This window comes from Lutjanus erythropterus, chromosome 3 (assembly GCF_056507025.1).
Source record: "Lutjanus erythropterus isolate fLutEry1 chromosome 3, fLutEry1.hap2, whole genome shotgun sequence".
NCBI classification, from domain to species: domain Eukaryota; kingdom Metazoa; phylum Chordata; class Actinopteri; order Lutjaniformes; family Lutjanidae; genus Lutjanus; species Lutjanus erythropterus.
In genome coordinates, this window is record NC_139319.1 from 4987858 (window position 1) to 5010946 (window position 23089).

A 23089-nucleotide genomic window follows, 5' to 3' on the forward strand; every position below is an offset into this window, starting at 1 on the left:
TGTGGTCAAACTGGCCTCTGTTGGTGTAGGAGCCATGTATTTGATTTCTGTATAATGTAAGAATTCCTCTGAACAATTGGGGGTGTATGGTATTGCTGAAAGCTATAGTAGATCTAAATTATTGGCAGCAAATGCAGGTTTTTGGCAATATGGGGAAGCAAACTGTTTTTTTCATTTAAATTGCATTGACTAAGTCCTACACGTTAGCCGCTACTGGCTGCTAATTGGGCTACAATTATTTAGACGTGTTTCGTTTTTATTTTCACCTTTATCTCATAAGTTGTTCAGAGTGACGGATTATCGAGTGAGGACACGGCAACCAAATGCATTGTGATATAAAGTATTGGTAAAGACTGGACATCGTTTTTCCAAGCGCACATCTACAATCTACAATAGCTCAATTAGCAGCCAGTAGCGGATTATGTATAGGATGTAGCCACTGAACCACTTTAGCTGCATGATGTAGCTACTGTGAATTCCAATGTCCACGACAAGTCCCTCCCTAGCTGTCTGTTTTTACAGGAAACACATAAGCACTAAGAACTTTGCAAGTGGTTTCATGGGAACTTTAATTTCCATATATGTAGAATACCTTATATAAAGCTTTTTACTCAATACAGGTTGTATAAAAGCCATAATAGCCCTTGAGGATGTTCTGTACTGTCACTATGGATACTACAGTCCTAACAATGGTACATTACAACATACTTATGAGTTGTGTTTCAGGTCGAGTAGATCCAGCCTCTTAATGTTTGAATCCCAGTATGAAGGCCTTATTATTTATGAAGTGATCCTTAACCCCCCCTGCCTTTTGCACCCACCACAACCACTGTTCTTTTATCCAGTAAGAGTTCACACAAAGACCTACACCTACTTATGGATTTCAATCTCTCTTTTTTGTGTTATGCTTTTTTCTTTATCACTGTTTCTCTCTCTGTCCATTTTTCTTCAATGTGACATGTTGCTTCTTGGTGTCAATTTTTTGCCTCATCACTGTTTTTGAATGATTTTCAATGGTGTTTACCTATCTATCTATCTATCTATCTATCTATCTATCTATCTATCTACCTACCTACCTACCTACCTACCTACCTACCTACCTACCTACCTACCTATCGTTCTATCTACCACCACTCTGCTCTATTCTGGTCTCTGTTGTTGTGGTTGTTGTGGTGCGTTTTGATTTTCCTTGTTTACATTTTGCTGTAGGGCAGTAGTTCGGTGAGCGGCAGCCCAGTCCCCTCCACCTCGGGGACCAGCACTCCGAGGAGAGGCCGTCGCCAGCTGCCCCAGACCCCTGCTGTCCCCCGTCCACACGTCACCTACTCCCCGGCCGTCCGAAAGCCCAGCTACGGTCCGCCGGGGCCGGGCCGACTGCGCTCGCCCTCCCCCAGACACTTCTCCCCACCTGACCACGACAGGGGCTACCACCACCGGCCCCCGTCACGCCACGCATCTCCACACCATGGGGGCTCCTCGTCCCGGCACGGCTCGCCACGCTCTCCCAGGCACCAGTCCCCACGCTCGCCCCTCCACGGCTCACCTAGGTCCCCTCACCGAGGCCGCTGGAGCGGACCTCCGCCAGGGGACAGCCTGGAGGGTGACGGGCCTTTCTACGAGCGCGACTATGAGTATGAGCGGCACCATGAGCCCCCCGCCTACGAGCAAAGCCTCTCTCATGGCAACCCACACCCACATGGGGGAAATCCTCACCCACACCCACGCTCACCTAGGACTGCCCGCCACGGGCCCCCTCCGCCCCCTCACCCACATCCACGTAGGGTGCCCAATGGCTACCGCTCATCCTCACCTTCTCCGCATAGGCGGGGGCCACCTGGGGTGCCCCCACATCCGCACCACCGCCCGCCACATGCCCGAGGGCCCCGCAAGGGCCTGCATGAACCTTACAGTGAGACGGATGAGGATGACTGGTGCTAGCAACCACAGGGAGCGAGGGATACGGGCAGGACAGGAGAAGAAGAATAGCAGCCTCCGGCGCTCTGGCCTTGGATACGTAGACTTTTAATAAAGCAGAGGTGGTGGAAATGTTGGGGGAGGGGGTTGAACTTCCTCCAGACCTTCTACCTTCACCCCTCGGACTCTAAACGAGAGAAAAGGGGCGACGGAGAGGCAGGTGAAGGTGCTGCAAATAGCCTTTTACAAATTTTGTGTAAGACTCGAATCAGTGACAGAGCAGCACATGGATAAATTGAAAAAAAAGAGACTGCCAAGACCACCAGGGCGAGGCCAGGGCCCAGTTCACCTCTGCCTCTCTAGGTCTCTGAACTACTCCACAGAATACTCTGCTTGACCAGCAAGGCCAGGCTGCAGGAGGAAGAGAGAGGCGTGGGAATCAGAAAAACGAGGGAGCAGCATGTAAAATGGCCAGGGATGATCGCTGTTTACGAGGCCTGAAGGCACTTCTCCCAGACTGTCGTTTGATTGGTTAGTCTCGTCAGATGTGTGCTATCTGTTGCTGGCCAGTCTGCTAATGTTAAAAGCCTGAAAACGAGCTGGAACGCAGAGTCCAACGCTTTGACTCTGATCCTTGAACAGATAAAGAAAAATAAATCAACAAAAAGCCAGGACCCCCTAACCCTTACATGCCAAGCTATGCCTCCAGAAAATCAAACTTGAACAATGAAGAACAAAATGAAAACTTTACGTGACAAACAATGAAAAGAAAAAAAGGGAGAACAACCACTTTATCTTTAACCTTTTTCCTTTCCAAGGGACAGAACCAGGAAGCTCCGCCTATACTGCAAAAACCAGCCAATCACAGTGCTGGCTGATATTTGATGAGTTTTATCATCTCTGTTTACTGTTAAAGACTCACTTAATGCTGACGGAACTGATGTGACATCACTTCCTGTCCGGCGGTGGTGGTAGTGGAGGGGGGCGGGGCACACTTGAGGGTGAGCTCAGGTAACTTGAGAAGGGAGTCGGACACTTCGTCAAGCCCCTTCCTCCTCAGTTACTCGACCTGACGCAAGGCGAGGGGATGACCTGACAGGAAATGACATCACACAGTTGAATGGGGCGGAGGAGAGGAAAGGAGGGATGGGGAAAAAGACTAATTTCTTCAGTATTTCTTCTATCGATTACTTCTCCTTCTTGTTCTTCTTCGGACATTGGAGCTTGGTTCTTCTGTTGCATTCGCTCAGCCTCCTTTGATCTTTTTCGGAGTCCAAAATTTGATGGAAACCTGCATGATTGATTAAATACATACTAGAGAGGAAATCTAACTGGTGTGGGTGGGACCTGGGGGCTTTATAGGAAACTTTGCATTTAGGTTTACAAAAAGAAGTTCTCTTCTTTCAGACTCTCTCTCTCTCTTACATCTCAAACGTAAATTTCCGTTCACTTTTTACCCGAAACAGGTTTTGACAGTCGGCTGTTTTGTTCGTCTCAGTTTTTCTGCCGACGCAGTTCAAAAGCTACGTTTCTACGACCTATTAAAAGACAGGAAACACTGCAGGATCACATTATAGTTTCCTGTTGTGCTTGAGAAACAAGAGCGAGATCGAGTGGAGAGAAGCGGACTTCTACCACACTTGATTTATTATTGTTAATGATGATAGTCTTATGAATAATGATATCAATGTCAATGCAAAATGACAATGACAATGATGATGATTGATTGATTGATTGATTGATTGATTGATTGATTGATTGATTGATAGAACTGTTGCTGTAGATTTGTTGTCATGTTATTTGGAGTTTAAGTATGCTATGTCCATCTTGTTTACATCCGTTCTGTTTTTACCCCCCCCCTCCCCGTTCGTTGACGTTTACCGGGTTCCTGATGCCTTCCTGCAACGTTTCGGGGCAATGACGGCTTGGGAACATTCACTTTAGCAGCGTTGCGTGTTGTAACGCAACTCTTTAAGATACACTCTCTCTTCAGAACGGTGGAGGTAGAGGTCAGGGGAGCTTCAGTACCCGACTCGCAGATGATTTCATGGGGTCAGTACTCTTTGTCAAGCCAACCCAAAGATCTAGAATTCATGCTCAGAGACAGGGGTAGACCAGAATCCTTGAGAACGTGGAAGAGTCTAACTTTTACACTGCAGAGGTTTCAGACAACCCTGTTTTACTGAGGTCAAAGTTCGACCATGGTTGAATTCTGCCACCTGCAGCCAAAAAAAAGAGAAAAACTACAAATTTCAACCTTTTCCCTCTGTCGGGCTCTGTAGTTTCATAGTGAGATCGGTTGCAGGCAGTGACAGCACAGTATTGGTGGTTCAGTGTTGGTGTCAGTATTAGTTGGTGTTGTTCTCTTTTTTTGCCACCAGGGGGCAGTTATCAGCACACATCCACCCTGCCTTCCCCCTCTACTGGACAGCCTCCTGGCTACATGCAGGTTTCTAGACCTGGAGTGAACCCTCCACTTCTTTTTGTCTCCTGTATCTTTGTAAGATATATAACGCCCATTTTGAGAATTGGGACAAATCATGTCCTGTCTTTGCTGTGCCAGAAAACACCCTTGTCCCTAACAAGAATTCACAACTTCAGGCAATTAAATAGATGTTAAAAGTCTAAAACTAACAATTGCCACTGATAATATAGGTGTAAAATGTGATGAAAATGTTGGGCTTTTAAAGTTGGGTCCCAGATTTCCATCCACACCCCTGTTTCACTTCCTGGTTTAAAAAAAGGGGGGGATACTGCTCAAGCACCAGGAGGTTGGCCTGTTAGAAGGATTAATAGCCAAGAGTTTGATCTTTTAAAATATATTTTCCCAGCATAATTGAAGATAAAAAATCAAAACCTCTTCAAAGTACAGTTTTGTCCCAATTCTCTAGAATGAGTAGCACATAAATTAAATCCAGTCCTAGTCCGGAAACGCGGATGTAGCCCGGGAGACGCCATACCTGTCCGTTCTGTCCATCCGTCCATCCTTCCGTCTGCCCGTCTGTGCCAATGCTGACCTCCCCTCCAGCCCCTTCTCTCAGGTCTGGATAACCAGAGAACAGTCACCAAATCACCAATCCAATCATATGAGGTTGTAGCAAAGCTGAAACCTCCTCTGCCAAAACCCACTTCAGTATCCACTGACCTCTCGCGCCTCATCTACCTTTTTCTTTTCTGTCCATTAGCTTCGACACCTGTTCGTTCAGCTTGCCAGAGAGCGACACTGAAGACACTAAAGGCATTACAGGACAGAAACACTTAGGAATAATAATTTCATCCTTATTGTTATGAGGGACAACAATTATTGATTATTCAATAACTCTAGGACAAGATGATAAAGTATAGATAAATATAGATGATAAACTACATATAAATCTAGATATAATGCAGTAGATGTAGTTATAGATAACAGACAGAGTATAATTAGAGTTTCAGATATTTATTTATTTTGCATACCGTTCATGCTCATGACACGGTCGACGATCTAGCTACTCTTGAGAACTCGTACTGTTTTCTTCGCAGTCGCAGAAAGCCAGAAAACAAACCCCAGTCCACGTGTTTTGACTCTATGCAGACCTCATGAGCATCCTCATCGTATTAATTTCGGAGGAGAAACTGCAACGCTGTGGTACTGTAAAAACGGAAACAGCAACACATGGATCTGAGAAAATGTGAAGATCGACACCACGTTTGCACACGTCACTTGACATCACACCCACAGTGAGACCCCCCTCCTTTCTTTCACGTACCTCTGTCTCTGTCTTTTTTCCTCCCCCTCCTCCAGATGATCCCCCACCCCCCTCACCATCTTTCTCTCCTCTCCCGAAATGTGTTGCCTCCAGGCCTATGTAGTAGTTGAGCTTAGCGTAGTGAAGACGGGGATAGGGGGGTTTTGTTTTTGTCGATTGTTAATTTATTTGGCGGGAGTCGAGGGGCGCAAACCCGAAACCCCTCTGCCCTCACCTCCCTTTAAGAGAGGTTATGGCATGTGGGGACGCTTCCCAAATACCCTCTACAGAGCCACAGTGCCTTCTGTATCAGTCACATTCGTCACCCTCCTCAATTTCCTCACCCCTAGCCGCTCCCGTCTGCCCCCCCCCCCCTTACCCTCTGTAGTAGTTGAGATCAACCACACTACGCCTTAAAAGTCGAGTCCCACCGGCTCCCATGCTAGCATAGAAACAGGGAGAGCGGTGATTTTGAGACTGGACCACGGTGAGCAAATAGCCAAGATGCTAGACTTGTAGAAGGTAAATCAATAGGTGTTTTCGGACCGGAGGAACTTTCCCACTGTTCTAAGAACTGTTGGAACCCCCTCCCATTTTTTTATTGTTCCTATACCGCAGGAACTATGGCGGATCGTAGCTTTGAGGGACTTTTTTAGTTCCTAGTTCAGGTACTTTGAGTGACGTAAGCGCACAGTGATTGGTCCAGACGTGAGTGTACATTGATTGGTCAACATGTGAGCCATATTGAAGTTAGAAGCATAAACAGCAGCTTGCAAATTTTTTACAATTTTGACTCGTCAAAGTGAGATATAAACATCTGCGACAGCATTTCCTGCCAACTTTCTACATTAGACATCTGCGAGAAGACCAAGTAATTGACACAGGATTATAAGAGAATAAAAGACCACAGCGATCTGGTCGAAAAACAAGCCAGTGGTATGGACTGGACGCCATCCCCTGCCACAGACAGGTATATGCTAGTAACGCAGGCACGAAGGATTTATAGTGCATTCATGTGCTCCTCTCATTATCCCAGTTTCAGAGACAGGAAGTTGTTATTCGTTTACTCTAGCCCACCATATGTCTGCATACATGATGTCAACAGACAACAACTCGGCAACTTGTCTAACAACATTTTTGCAGACAGTTGTTGCTCCAACTTTAGGGGGCTTTCAACTGAATTTTCCCAGTCAGGAAATCATTTTTCCCATTACTCTGACACCACATGAATGCACTATCAATAGTTGGCTTTTAGAGGCCATCCCCAGCGCAGTCTGCCGTTGTAAGCCTCTGCAGAAATTAAGCATACACATAAGAACATATAAAGGAAATAGTTAGTGGCAATGTAGTGTTACAGTGACCTTACATTAAATTTAATTATCCGTCTGCAGGGCTGTTTTATTCTTTTGGCCTGGATATGAAGAATATGAAATGCTGCCAAATGCTGAATGAGTTTTCCCCTTTTCGCACTCTTCGTCTTCTTGCTCTGTCATCAGCACAATCTAAACTCTCACGTCTCCTTTCAGACTCCCCCACAACACACAAATCCAACCACGGTATCCTCCGTCTTGTTTAGTTGTTGTCAGAGTAATGGTTGTTGTTATATGTTGTGCAGAAGTGACGTTGCTCTACCAATCACCGACCGGCTTACATCACTTTTAGGTTCCTGGGAATGCAAACAGAAAAAAAGTCCCCAGAACTGTTTGGTCCAAAAACACCTAATACCACATCTGGTATGAGCTTAATCGCTCAAAACTCGCACTTGTCAGATTTGTAGATTGTAAAAGTTGCCAAAAATCAAAAAGAGTTCCATGCAGTTTGAATCAGAGCTGCGTAGGTTACGACTGGGTTACCAGATGCTGCTAGCAAGCTAGCTGTCTTGGCTTCACCTCGCTGTTTGGCGTGGCGTTTTGCGTCCATCCCAGATATGTTGTGGGTCCAGTTTCAGGCGGTGTAGTGAGAGGTTTACAGAGGTGCAAAGCTTACTTCTCAGGTCCCTCTAGAGTTAGGTAGCTAGATAGTTAGACCACGTAGGGAAAGAGTCAGCTACAAAAACAAGCAGGCCTCGGATTGAGTTATTGTATGGTTTTACCTGGCATGGCGTCAAACTTGTAATGTTGACCCCCTTTTCCCCCCTTCCTGTCACTAACCCACATCTCACACACTGACTCTTCACCTCCCCATCAGCAGCCTGCCGACGCACCAACGCTCGAAAAGGCAGGAAACACCCACCTCCATTTTGGCTCCACGACACCACTCGCTTGTCCAGAATTGTAACAGCGGATCCAAAATGGCCGACACACAACACTGCCCTTGTGTGAAAGCATGTTGTGTGAGTGCTTTTCCGAGAACAAATCCCATTCTTTGGAAAAAAAAAAAGAAAAAAGAGTGAACATCTGATCTTTTCTTTGTTTTTGTTGTTGTTCTACTGACTTTTCTGAACGGAGTTGGGGGGGATTTGCAAGGTTTTTGCTCAGCCATCGCCTCTCTCCACATCCGCTTTCTGCGTCTTCACCTCCCGCTTCTGTCTCCCATCAGTCGTACCCTCTGACTCATCTCTTCTTTTATTTTCTTCTTCGTTATGGGACGAAGGAAAAAACTAACAAACGCACCAACCCATCCACTCAGTCGGCTGTGAAATTGTGTCAGTGGGTCAGTCGTGAGGCAACGTGTCGACAAAAACACGAATAAGGGCTCTCTTTAAAAAAACAAAACAAAAACAAAACTACACAGTGGGTTTTAATGTACAGTAGTGCTGCCAAAAGTCGTGCTTATGTAGCTGAAGCCACGCCGTGGTCTCCCCTTTGTACAGCACTAGATGTGTGCATGCGTGTGTGTGTAGGGGGGTCAAAGAGCGAGGGAGGGCGGGGCGGGAGGGTCCAAAGGCAATGAGAGATATTTTAACGATGTAGGGGGTCCAGTTTGGGGTGGAGTTTTGGGGATGGGTGGGGGCAGGGGCAGCAGCAGCAGCAGAGGTCGTAGTGATGTTAATACACAATTTCACAATGGCACTGGACCACTTTTCGGGCTCATCCTCATGCTCAGACGCCATTTTGTCACCATCACGCTTGATTCCACTTTGAGAGGGGCGGGGCTACTGCTGCGACAGGGAGACATTTACTCTGTGTGTGTGTGTGTGTGTGTGTGTGTGTGTGTGTGTGTGTGTGTGTGTGTGTGAGAGAGAGAGAGAGAGCAGGTGTTTTGAGTGTTGCATAAGTGAGTTTAGAGCTGAAACTGATTATTGTCATTATTGATTAATCTGGCAATTTATTTTTAATTAATCAAAACCAAGTAGCTTAAATGTAAGAAACTTGTTTTTAAAAATGTTAATTTTCATGTTTTAAATATTTTTGTGTTTTAGGACTATGAGTGCATATTTACAACAGAGTATTAGGGGCACATTAAGTGGGAAAAAGAGAGACAAAGGAGATTTTTTTATTTTGCATTTTGAGAATAAAGTCGAAATGCTGAAGATGACATCAGACTTTCAGTAATGGTGCAAAGCATTAGAAAAAACGAGCTAGAAAAGGAAGATTTTTAAAAATTTATTTTGCATTATTAGAATAAGGTTGAAATGGTACTCCAACTTTATTTGGACTGTATAGTTTTTTTTATAATATAATCTTTTTATTATATTTTGCAGTATAGGGTTGACACAATAACAATGCCAAAAACAATAATAGCCTAAATTAATGCAAAATTAATATATATATACTCGCTCCAAAATACTCTTCCTAGTTTTCAATATACTAGTAAGATAAGATACATTAAGGAAAGATAGAACTTAATTTTTCCCAAAGGAATTTTCTAATCCAATATGTTCAATATCATAGTATTTCTTGTAATGTAGAATAAAATCTAAGTAAAATTAGAAAGAAGTGAATAAAATCAGGAAGGTGCAAAGTATAAGTGAGGAACGTTTTAATAAAAGTGTAGGGTACGGTTAATATATATCAGATTACAAGCAATTAAAATACTGCACCTGCTTGTACATGAATGTACATTAAGTAAGTGATAATGTACAGTGAGCGGGTCATTATTGCATAATAATCCCTGACAGGATGGTGCTGGGTTATTATCCCGCTATGATGTACACTTTCCCCACAGGGCCAAAATATCAAATTACATGTTCAATCTGACAAATAACCAAAAACTTCCAAACACATTTCATTTTCAGTAATCTCAAAAGAGGGATAATGTACAGTGAGCAGGTCATTATTGCAAAATAAACCCATGATACGGCCATGAACCCCCCCCCAAAAAGAAAAAAAAAAAAGATGATCATGATCAGAACTGTGTCCATAGCAACAATCTTTTCCTCATAACAACGGTGTGCAACTTAGAAATAACAGACCTTGTAATGCCGTAATTGAATTAGAATCGAGATATATATAAACAGAATATTAAGAAATAAATAACAATTAAAATCACAAGTTCAAGGTATCAAATCGCTTGTTTTGTCTGGCAAATAATCAAAAAATCCAAATAAGTTTAAGTGACAATGATATCAAACAAAGAAAAATAACAAATATTCCTGGAATCAGAGAATGTTTGGTTAATTTTGGTTAGAGATGACTTAAAGAATCAATCTATATTATTATTGTTTTATTTTTTGTAGATTGATTAATCAATTAATCGACTGTCGTTTCAGCACTAATTGTGTGTCTGTGTCTGTTTGTGTGCATGTAAGAGAAAGATATGTAATTGAGTGAGCGTGTGTGTGTGTGTGTGTGTGTGTGTGTGTGTGTGTGTGTGTGTGTGTGTGCACGTGTCCTGACACCATCAGCTACAGTAGGTAACCCTCAGTGCCTTACACTGTACAGGACACAATGATTTCTCCCTCTGAGACAATCACAGCGCACACACGTCAAAATTTTAATGTCCTCATTGTCATCTTCATCCACCTCCCTCCCACCCTCCCTCCCTCACTCCTCAACTCCCTCTGGGATCAATCAGCCTGGACAGTGGAGGGTGGAGGGTGGAGGGTGGAGGGTGGAGGAGGTTCAGTAGATAATCATGTCATTTCTCTCACCCATTCTCTCCCATACTGTCTTACTGTATATTTTGGCTCTGTAATTCTTGTGTATATAATCCATAAACTTTCTGAAAAACTCACCGTGTTCATTCTCTCATCTTCTTTCTTCCTCACACTGAGTTCATCTTTCTCTCCTCATCCCTCATGTAATACCACTTGCTGAACACAAGGTGGTGTGGTTGAGCTGCCACCGTCATCAGTCATTATGAAAGCGTACTGTACAGTCTGTCTGTGTGTGCTGTATAGGTTGAATGAGTTCATGCTTGCTGCATCATGTGTGGGTGTGTTTCGTTTGTGAACATCTGTCTCTGCAGTGTGTGTGCTGTGCTCAGTGTCTTTGTGAACGGCTTCAGTTCTGCATGGAGTCCAGCAGGCATTAGGGGTGGATTTCTTGATGATTTCTGCACATTAATCTATCATTCGCCTTCTTGAATTAATAATTTGTCCTCTCAGATTACTTTAATTGTTGTGTACAAACTAACAGACGAGAATCATGCTATATTCCATAAATCACAATCAACTAATAAGCGACAGGAAGAAAACAAAACCCTCATATATTAATGGCTAAATGGCTAAAGTGTTACTACTGACACATTCAGCAGACACAGAGCAACATTAGCATTAATCAAGTCGTGTTTGTGTCCATGTAATGAATCAGGTCCATTATTCACCCTAATTTAAGATAATTTTTGTGAATGCACCAACTCCTAATGTAATTTTTGAAATAAAATCCAGATTTAATATTAAGCAGAGCTATGTTGCACTATTAAAAACAAATCTTCATTACTTAAATCCAAGTTTATTGGTGTAAACCAAAATTAAATAGAGGATGGAGCTTGATTACTCAAATTAAAATAAATAAAAAATACACTTGAGCAGGCTATAAAAGATGAAAACCATTAATTTACAGTTTCTTGGTAATGCAAAATGAAAAACGAAATGTTATGTTGTTTGCTTGCTAGCTAAAAAAATGTCACATTGTTTGGTAGTTAGCTAAAAAGTTATCAAAACTTTACATCGTTTGTTAGCTAGCTTTAAAAAAAAAACTAAACGTTGGGCTACATTGCTTGGAAGCTAGCTAAAAATGTTACATTGTTTGGTAGCTAGCCAGCAAGTTAAAACATTAGGCAACACTGTTTGGTGGCTAGCTAAAAAGTTAGTTAGCCATATTAATGGAGCAGTATGAACAAGTAAAAGAAAATTTAAAAACAGACAACAGCATAGTTGGGATGTTAAAACTTAAGCCTCCTCAAATGAAAGTTTAAAGTTACTGGATCACACTTCTAAAGTCTTAGTGCAGCAGAAGAAAAATTAATCTTTAGAGTAAAGACTGAACTGAGGTTTAAAGAGAGGTTTAGATTTAGCCTTCCTTAATTTCAAGCTAACTTTAAAGTTTATTGAAGCATAATTTAAGTTTAACCCATGAATCACATTTAAAATAAATAAATCCTTGTTGGTGCAACTTATAACTTATAAGTTCAGAAATTTGTTTGCCCCTTTATAGTGAAAGCCTGACTCTAACACTCTGCGTGTTCCTGTTAGTTTGAAGGCAGGACTTATTATTATTATTATTATTATTATTATTATTATTATTATTATTATTATTATTGTTATTATTGTTATTATCATTAATTTTTGGTCATGTTATCCAAGATTTTATCCCTAATATCTTGCCAGGCTCATTACTTCTCTGTGCTGATTTACAGTAAATTGATTCCTCAGAGACATGAGTGAAGTGTCTCCTGCTGTCGCCATAGCAACCCTCAAGGTCCCTCTCTCTCTCTCTCTCTCACTCCCTGTTTTCATCTATCCCTCGGTCTTCCTCCTCTCCATTTGTTTCCATCACCATCAACCCAGTGAAGACAAGTTGCTTCAAGAACATCCGTCCTCATGTCTCGACGTCAGCGTCCCGGACGCTGGAGGCCGACCCCCCCCCCCCCCCCCCCAAAACATCTCGATGTGTCAGCAGGATCTTTAAGATTTTTAACCCTTTGTAGCAGAACAGATTTGGTTTTACTTTGACCACCTGAACAGTCAAGGAAGATTTTAGTGTCCTTGAACCAAACAAGGGAAAGAGACACATCTACAGTTAATCACACAAAACCATTAGCATCTTTATTTGATATGTTAACAAATCATTTGAAGAGTAAAGACTGAGATGTCAATCCTGTGAACTTTAGCCAAAGATTAGGGACATTTCTGTCTCTTCTTCTCTGGTATTCACACTGATTTCCACTTAAAACCATATTTTATGCTACTTTTTACTTTATGTCACTTTAATATCACAATATAAACTTTATATCACGTTATATTTCCTTACTCCTCGGTAATTTTTATACAGCTGTAAAATACTAAGGTGAAATTGGGTGAAATAGGTCAAACAAACTAAGCCAAAGGAGTAAAATCTTCGGAGTAAACTGCTTATTGGGAACATAAAGTGCAACAAAACCCTCCCATAAACAATCAGTGCTGAGCCGGCTACCATCCAATGGTAAAACCCTGCTACAGAGGGTTAAATATCATTTGAAAAGATCCAAACACCAGAGGAATTAAAGTGTTGTCTGTAGGGATGTATTGGGGAAACTCTCTGAAGCAACGCTAACCAACCATCCATCTCATCACCATGCGAACCATCGGACACTCGACCCAGTAGAAACCGAACCAGTGCCACAGTAGAAAACCATACAGGATTCACTCAGCAAGTTGGGGAAAAAAGAGAAAAAATAAACATACATGGCAATTTAAGATAAAAGAGAAGTATTTAATTACAGATTTGCATGTGCAATGTGCATGCCACTATGTGGGGTAACAAGTCAACTTCAGGAATTAAAAAAAAATAAATATAAAGAAAAAAGTATATATATGTAAAAATATATATAGATAGATGTTTTTAAGAGCAATGTGTTTCTTTTTTCTTCTATTTTTAAAAACAAAAAATTCAAAAAAACCTGACCAAAAAAAGACAAAAATGGAAAAAAAAAATCATCCTGATTTAAAAAAAAAAAAAAATGGAAATGACTTTGGTGATGAAATCAAAGAATGTTTGTTTGTTATATTTGCCAGTTATTTCACGGGGGGAAAACCGTGGGGGAACAAGGATAGATAACACTTTAACTAACATTACAAAAAAAAAAAGAAAAAATGATTTTGAAAAGGGGGAGAAGGAATACAAAACTTTTCCTTGATGAAAAACAATCCCTTTGAGAGTAAAGAGCTGCCTGAACCTGAATCTGGTGATGTTATTCCCATTTATTCCGGCTATGAAATCCCTTCTTTCTCTCTCCCACTCTCTTTCTCTCTTTCTCTGACCATCTCTTTCTCTCCCTCTGTTTCTTTCTCTATCTATCTCTGCTGTTTCTACCAGTGCATTTTGTAATTTCAAACAGAAATCTTCCTAAAGAACCTGAATAAACCAGAGAGAATGCATTCTACCCATCCGCCTGTCTGATTTATTGTTTCTGCACCCACTGACACACTTCAGACAGATTTTACAGACTCCACTGAACAGATCAGTATTACATTAAAACTTGAAAAGTTTATTGATATGACAAGATGGTTTTCAAGCTACAACAAGATATTTTTGTGTTATCACAGCAAACAAACTAATGAAACTTTTTGTTACAATAATATACTATTTATTTTGCTAAAATGTGAAGTTCTTATATTAAAACATTAATAATTTCACATTATTACAAGGTAAATAGTGTTATAACTATAAAAAGTTTCTTGTAATAGTGTGACAAGTTTGTATGCTGTAATAAGGTGAAAATATCTTGTTATAACAAACTTTTCACTATATAATTATTACAGATTACAAAATTGTTTAGAATATTCAAAAGAAACAATCAAGGTTTTTGGAAAATATGCACATGCATATGCTTTCTTGCCAAGTGTTAGATGACAGGATCAGTACTACTCTCAAGTTCAGTCTCTGCTGGTTGCCTGGCAACCTCACGCTGTGACAACTTTTACATATTTTACATTATATATTTTTTACACTGGTTTTTGTGCAGATCAGTTAACTTCTCTTGATTAAAAATTTACACTATACAGAAACATATGTTGACGTATAGATACATGTTGATGTTATAACATAATAAGGTAAATGGTACGTTGTTATAACTATAAAAGGTTTCTTGTTATAATGTGATAAGTTTGTATGTTGTAATAATTCCCGTGCCACGTCACATAGATATAGAATAACAAATTACAGTAAAAACAATGACAATGATAATATGCATACAAAAAAATTGTGATGAAATGGGAAAATAATGAAAATCAATAAAATAAAGTAAACCAAATAATAAAACAAAACAAAAGAAACTCCACTACAAAAATGATACATTTCAAGCCAGACATGTTATTAGGAACATCGTCAGTTTTCAGTTAAACACTTTATAGACCGATTTCAGTTTGTATTTATGGGGAATGTAAGCGCCTTAGCATATCTAATAAACAGGGACCGTGTTTCCTCAGATTTTTGATGTGAACCACACACAGCAAATTGTTTTTTTCTAACATCAGATTAAACAAATAGCAACATGTTAATTTGTCAGTTTTGGGGGTGATGTAAAGTAAGTCATTTTTATGCTAAGCTAAGCTAATTATCTCCACCTTTTTTTTTTATGAAAATGCTGCCACCAGCTTGGATTCTACTTTAAATCACATGAAACCAGCCTGTGTTTACATTTTCCTTAAAGTTACAGTGAGTTGTACATCAGCCGGTTAAAATGAAGCAGGAGGAGATTTATCATAGTTATTAATTTTATTTTGAAATGACACAACATTGCTTTTGTCCACAGAGGCAGACAACTACAGTTTTTACCAAACAACACTCCAACAAGGGAAAACAGCGCGCTTGTTAGGGTCTAATTTCAAAGGCGGATTAACACACAGTTGGTGCTCAAGTGAACGATGACGCCCACTAATGAGTTTTTGTACAACAATAGAGCTCATCAGCACAGAAGAAGAAGAAGATATCAGTTTTTGGATACACAGGTGATACTTTTTAATGTAAGTGCAAATAAAAAATATAGAATATCAGTAACCTTCATCTACTTTTCCTCCACTGAGACCTTCTTCATGGCAGCCATATTGTCATGAATCAGTGAGGTAAACACAGGTGTTACTGATGATGCTAATTAAGGTCCCATTTTGCGTTTAGCCTCCCGACTCTGTCTGATCTGAATGAAACCGAACCTTAATTAGTATCATTAGTAACACCTGTGTTTATCCCACTAGTTCATGACAAGATATCTGCCATGAAAACGATCTCAGGTTCACTGTGTGTTAACTGGTTTGAATAATTGATTTATAGATTTGTTTAGGATTTTTTTTTTTTACCTCTAAGGAACGATATCAACAAAGGTGAGTCCTGCTTTATTTAATAATATATTTTATGGTCCTGCCTTCTACAGGATCCTCAGTGAAACTCTAGTTTCAAGTCCTCAGACTCTTATTTAATGTTTTGCTCACATTGTTCATAACCACGTTTGAGTTGCCTCAAATTAACTGACACCAACCAAAGGAATACTTTCCAATCTCTATATGATACCTGCACTACATAATTGAAACTTGGAGGTGACAGGGGTCATTAGTGTGGGTATTGTAGTTTTTATTCTTACATATTTATGTGACAGCTGCAGGTATTGATTAACATAACTAATGAAATTTCCCTTTGACTATGAATATAAATGATTATGTAAACATAATGCTGTTAAAGTAAAGTCTAACTTCTTACTTTTCTATCAGTATGATGTTTTGACAGTTTACTTCCTCCTTGTTTTTACCAGAGTTGGGAAAAGGGCGCTGTCGCAGGTGTTTTAGCTGTGTGTTCCCATTCGGACACCCGTGTTTCCTCACTATAAATAAGCAGCAACGTTCTGAGGTGGAAGCAGATGGTGTCCGGATGAGGATAAAGTGCCAGACCTAAAATAAAACCCCATGTCCAAAATAGTCGGGATGCTCTATAAAATGTAAATAAAAAACAGAGTGCAGTGATTTGCAAAAACTTTTCCATGTATACTCAGTTGAATATGGTTCAAAGACAAGAGATTTAATGTTCAAACTGATTAACTTTATTATTTTTTTGTAAAGACACACTCATTCTGAATTTGATGCCTGCAGCATGTTTAGGACAGGAGCACGTTTCCCACGGTGATACATCATACATCAGCATTTGGGAACTGAGGACACTAACTGTTGAAGTTTTGAAAATGAAATTCTGTCTCATTCTTGCTTCAGGTTCTCAACAGTCCAGAGTCTCTGTTGTCACGTCACGATGCAGCACACGTGGTCAATGGGAGACAGATGTGGACTGCAGGCAGGTGAGTCTAGTACCTGAACTCTTTTACTACGAAGCCACAATGTTGTGACACGTGCAGAATGTGTCTTTGCATTGTCTTGCTGAAATAAGCAGGGACGTCTCCAAAAAAGACATATGTTGGTCCAAATCCTGAATGTACCTTTCAGCATTAATGGGGTCTTCACAGATGTAACAGTTGGACACACACCATCACAGACGCTGGCTTTAATGCAGTTATGTGGGTTTTTATTGCAGTGCCTCCTGAGGAGGTCAAAGGTCACAGACACTCAGCGTTGGTTTTCAGCCTCGCCCCTTGCGTGCAGAGATTTCTCTGGATTCTCTGAATCTTTTAATATTATTATGCATTTTAGATGGTGAAATCCCTAAACTCCTGCTGTTTTGTGTTGGGAAACATAAACTTTTGAACTCTTTTCCGTGTGGTGTCCTCTCTCTTTGTCAGTCTCGTCTCCCTCCTCTCTCTGCCTGCTGCACACCTGAGTGCAGTCAGCTCTCGGGCAGAAAGAGGAGTCGGGGTAAGAGGGGCAGAGAGTGCAGAGACAGATGAAGGCACACACACACAGACAGCTGCATGTGTGGTGAGGAGATCTTTCTCCTCTTTTTCTCCCCAAGCAGATTCCCACCATCATGCACATTTAATGCTGGGGTTTTGGATTAACTTACAAATAAAGCTTCTGGCATCCTTTTTCATATGTTGCAACCTCCTACCCCTTTGGGTTTTAGTTTACCTTTTTGTATGGAGGCTGTAACGTAGTCATCCGGGAATCGAACCCGGGATCTCTCACACCCAAAGTGAGAGTCATACCCCTAGACTCTGGTTTTACTTCAGTATAATCATCATTGCACAACCTTCAGTACTTTTTGTCCAACTTTTCAAGAATGTGAAGACAAACATCACTGACAAATTACTGTTTTCATTTCTGACAGTTTTGACAGCTTTCAGACACACAACAAGGACGATGACAGGAAAATTAATTATCATTTTAGTAGCAGACTATGAAACAATATTCCATTTTTGAAAAGGTGGCATTATAAGTTCTACTGTTGAATATAATCTGATACACATAATTGCTGTTCAGTGTGGTTTCACTTATTAAGCTAATTATTTATGACCCGATTACATTTTAGCGATGTAATTACAAAATAAAGCTCTTATGGATTATACCATTAAATATAAAACCAAAAAACATTCTTTAAATAATCTGATTGAATGTAAATGTAATTGATTATACATATGATATCAAATAAATTGTTAAAATGAGATTTGCAGCAGATGTAAAGCTCCTAGGTAAAAGTTTTTGGTATCAAATCACAGCATGAATTTTTCTGTGCTGTTCCTTGATGTCTTTGTGCAGGTGTCAGGGTTTAGGAGACTTGGATTACACCAGACGAGCAGTCTTTGTTTTGTTTTTTTATATATGAAAATTGCTCAGGAGATTCTGTAACGCTGTTTTCCTGTGAAACTCCAGCCGCGTTCTGTAGACAAAAGAACAAAATTTGACCTTCAATACAATTTTAATTTTTGGGTGAACTATCCCTTTAATAACAATGATGATGTTAAATGTTTGATTCCAAGTGCAGGAGACAGCGTGCGAGAGTCTTTTATGTTTCAGAGTCCTAGAAAGCAAAAACATATTTTGTCTTTTCACATTTTCCTCTTGCAATGGAGAAAATGATAAAAAATAAAGATAAAACATCGAATAAGAAGATGTGTGGCATTCTTGTGAAATGTTCATCCTTAAAATTGGTCGTAATTTCCTTATTTTAAATGCAAAGGATACTTGATTTCTTTCTCTTCCTCTTAGAGAAGATGAGAGCAGGCACTGCTCATTTTGTTGTTGTTGTTTTTCAAAAGAAATCATTGTCTGCATGAAAAAATATACTAAACTTGCATCTTTTTCAGTGCTTTCTGTGGACGAGTATATCTGCCTGAATGGAGGCGAGGAGCAGTGAATGAAACGTTTTGTTCCTGCAGAGAGATAAAACCCCCTCGGAGGCGGCCGACTCATCGCAGGTGAGATGCCACTGAAACACACCAGGCTGCTTCTCTTTCTATTTAAGAATTTAAACCATGTTGAAATTAAACGCCCCCTCACTGAGCGTCCTCAGACTGCCTCCCGTCCTCCTCCTCCTCTCTGTCTACGTCTGGTACTACGTCACTGATGTGGGCTGTGGAAGACACACACATAGTGTACACACACACACACACACACACACCATTTGCTGTGTCGTACTCTTCCCCCTCCCCCTGTGGTCACGTTTTATTGACATTCTTTCTTTTTTTTCCTTTCCTCTCTTTGAACGCCTGCTGCTCTTCCTGCAGCCCTGCTCACATCTGCACCTCCTCCTCCTCTCTGTCTGCCTGTCCACTCATCTGTCTGTCTGTGTTGTCCCACGTCCTCTCACACACACACGCACACACATACACAAACACACTGGGTGGCATCCGACTGACGCCTAAATAGGTTTAGAAACACAAGAAGAATTATGTCCTAATTTGATTTTTGTGAAAAGATGCAATTATGTGCAGGCTTTTCAGACATTTAAAAACACTAAAAGCATCGCCTCTGGCCATTAGGCCGCCTACTGCATCATCACAACACACACACACACACACACACACTGGATAAAAGCACACACAAACACACACACACACAGTCACACAAGGCCAGATGTATTGGAGTGCTCTGTTCTCCTGCAGCTGAGTCTTAAAATAGACTCCTCCTACACATTCTGTCGCCCGCCGGCATCAACGCATCACTTCCTGTCTCTGCCAGCTCTGCTGCTGCTGCCAGACACACACACACACACGCACACACACACACTTGCAGGCATTCCTACTCATTCACATTCATAGTTAGTCACTTCTGCTGTAATGAAACAGTGAGAGGCATGAGGTCATGTGATCAAAGCCTCTTGACATGTGATCCTCAAGCGATCACACACGCGCACACACACACACACACACACACACACAGATGCAACACGTAATCACTTCCTCCTCATTTCCCCAGAAGCGCACACAGAAACCACTTTCGAAAACAAATTTCAACACACGTCCCGTTCACAAGAACAGACAAACACACTTCAGTTTGATGAGTAAAGGTCGTCGGAGGTTAATATTGATTCTGATCTTTTCCCATTTGAGGTTATGAACTGATATTCTGCCAGATATCTAAAATCGTACCTTTTGTGCGCCAGGTAATTACTGAAATTTAAAATATTTACTTTTTCTTAGATAATTTTAGTCCTTTAATCAAAATGACTATATTACTTCAGACATATTTGTATATTTCTGCTCATTCCTTTGTATGAATATTATTTAGTGTGGGGGGGTGGATTGTTTGAGGGTTTTTTTCTGAATGGAGGGTAGTCAGCATTGGAGAGTTTAAAAAAAAAAAGAGGACTGAGTCATCACAAAGGTCAGTGGAAAATCATGTAGAAAACATGAGATAAATACGACATTTCCACTTGTTACATGCAGCATTTTGAAGAACATTAGTATCTTCATCGCTCCACACAGAACTGATGTCTCACTTTTCCGTATCCCCAGTGGAAGCTTTAGCAGATGATTAAAGGTCAAGTGTGTAAGATCTGTGGTGATATATTCTCTACTTGCACAATGAAGTGTGACGTATATCCACTTTAGGGTCACCAGGGTGCTTTTTCATCCCAAAGTTTTTAAAATACTTCACTTTTTTCAGTTTGATATGTACATATTATGTTAGTTTATTATTCGCTTTGTATACAGTGTGTTGTTAGTATTTTGGATCATTTTCATGTACAGATAATTGTTGGCAATGTTAGTTAGCTACAAGCAAACATTAGGTTGCTATGGTGCTTTTCTATACTCTGCCCAAAATTAAAGTGACTGACATACACCGTTTTCTGAAAGCAAGCACAACATGTTTGCTGCCGTTTGTGTTAAATTGCAAACCTATTCTACATATTTGTCAGCTGTTTTGAGCTGGAAGAGTTAGGGAGGCGAGTGCACACTTTTAACAGCGCTGACACAGAGCTGCGTGCACTGAGCGGACACAGACGCTGGTTCTGCTCGGTCAGTGCAAAACATGAAGCCAGCTGTGTGAAAAGTGCTTCTGTGGAGCCGACAGCCGCCCTCATAAGCTTTGCCATGGTTTTTGTCATGTTAATGGCCAGCTAAGCTAGCTACTTGGCTAACCTCGCTATTTAAAAGCACCTATGTGATTAGAAAAATGATGAAAAACAGTGACTAAACACTAACACACACTGTATACAAAGCAAACAGTCAAATATTAACCATATGTACAAATCGAGCCTTAAAAATGTAAGTATTTTAATAACTTTGGGATGAAAAAGCACTGGGATGACCACTGATGTATACTACAGATTCAAAACTGGAAGCCAAGTAGCAGACGGTCTGTAAAGTGGATACGTATACATGAGTACACGTGTCACTGCGTTATGTCGATGTCACCGCCATTTTCGGTTGAGAAACAAACATTATTGTTCATTTATCCAGAAAAACCTGTTTACATGTATTTGTTCACAGGTCAGTCTTCACCTAAAGAAAATGGTGGCGACTTTGACGTTCAATCCAAAGGCAGATGCAGCGTCTACATATCTATTGTTGCACTGAGTCCGCCATGTTGCACCGCCATGTTTTTACAGTAGAACAGCAAACCAAACACTGACCCGACAGATGGACTTTCACATTTCTTGTGACTTTCAGACATTTTAGTGTGTATTTAGTTGGTTGCAATCTGCAACCTCCATGCTAGATGCCACTAAATTCTGCCCACTGGTCCTTTAATTAATGGAATCAAATGGGTCTATTAGAGGGAGGAGATTGTAGTTTTTTGTTTGTTTTCTAACTGCACAGTGTAAACAAATAAATCATGAACTTTGGCTTTACATTGCAGATTACTGACTTGCACAAAGAGTTGGAATAAAACATAACCTCTCTAAAATAATGCAGTGTATGTCTCGCTAACATGACTTGACATAATGTAAATAAAGCTTTAAAACATCACCTCATCCGGGAGCCTGATTTCATCACATCAGATAGATTATCATCAGCAGCAGCCCATGCCACTTCACAATGTCATCAAAATCTGACCTCTGTTATTGTTTAGATCAAGAGACCATAGCAGAAATTACACACTCTCCATTTAATGTACTTATTTGTCTTAATGTGTCACCCACACGGTTTTTAATGCAGTTCAATGACGCAACCAGTGTGATAATTTATAGTATAAACTCTCAAATGAACCATCCCCAAACCACAGCAGCGTCATCATGATGGTGGTACACACCATGAGAGACGTGATCAAACACCCTGCACTGGCCCCCGCGCATCTGCACACGACTGCCTCGCTCTGATTGGTCCCCCCGCGCGGTGTATCTGCTTCCATCACAGGCAGGAGCGCGCCGGTCGGTCGATGCATGCATGCATCCTGTGTGAAGACATTTCCTGCGCTGTTCTTTTTTTAGCTCTGAGCTGTTAGAGCTCCACGTCACTGTGACTGTCTGGCCTCTGCACTCTGCATCCAAATCACACTGCCACATATATGGCTGTCACAGTGCAGGATTGGTCCAGGGGAATCCATCACTGAAAACGTGTTTGCAATTTGCTTTGCTGCTTTAGCAACAGTAAAATTTTAAACACAGAAAATACATCGGTTGAGCTATATTGTCCTTTCTCTGCCACATTTTAAATAAAGCTGGTGATGATCTACTATAGATTTTTCTTATTGTCAAAAAATCTCCTCAAAAGACCAACAATAAACTGATCTACTAACACATATTGTGTGTGCATCCAAAGCCTGATACATCTTATTCCTCTGTGCTGAAGGGCTCCATTGTTGTTCAAAAGCTATTAAAAACACATCCGTGAGTCACACTGTTGCACTGGGTGACATGTTCCTTCATAACAATGAACACACACACTGTAGTTTTTCTTGACTCAGTCCCACATACACCTTCCTGCTGCAGTAAACGCTCACCAGAGCACCAAATGTGAAACAAACTATGGATGAAAATAGCAAAAATAACAAATACACAATTTAGTGCTATTTGAGTGATGTTGCAGCTTCCACATGTCTTAGAAAA

General features: G+C 40.7%; 1 protein-coding gene and 1 long non-coding RNA gene across 2 annotated transcripts in view; both read left to right on the forward strand.

Moving 5' to 3' along the window:
- The window catches only part of cacna1ab (calcium channel, voltage-dependent, P/Q type, alpha 1A subunit, b), a 135154-nt gene extending 130529 nt beyond the window's left edge, over positions 1–4625 (forward strand). The window contains exon 45 of the mRNA XM_084714436.1: positions 1210–4625. Coding sequence (XP_084570562.1) covers positions 1210–1938 — 729 coding nt within the window. The 3' untranslated portion in view covers positions 1939–4625. The remainder of the gene's footprint in view (positions 1–1209) is intronic.
- A 12293-nt stretch (positions 4626–16918) lies between these two features.
- LOC146329501 (uncharacterized) lies at positions 16919–22013 on the forward strand. The gene is made up of 3 exons (XR_014769073.1): positions 16919–17003; positions 18903–19013; positions 21531–22013. It is a non-coding gene; the product is annotated as an uncharacterized LOC146329501 (long non-coding RNA).
- Positions 22014–23089: the final 1076 nt, after the last annotated feature.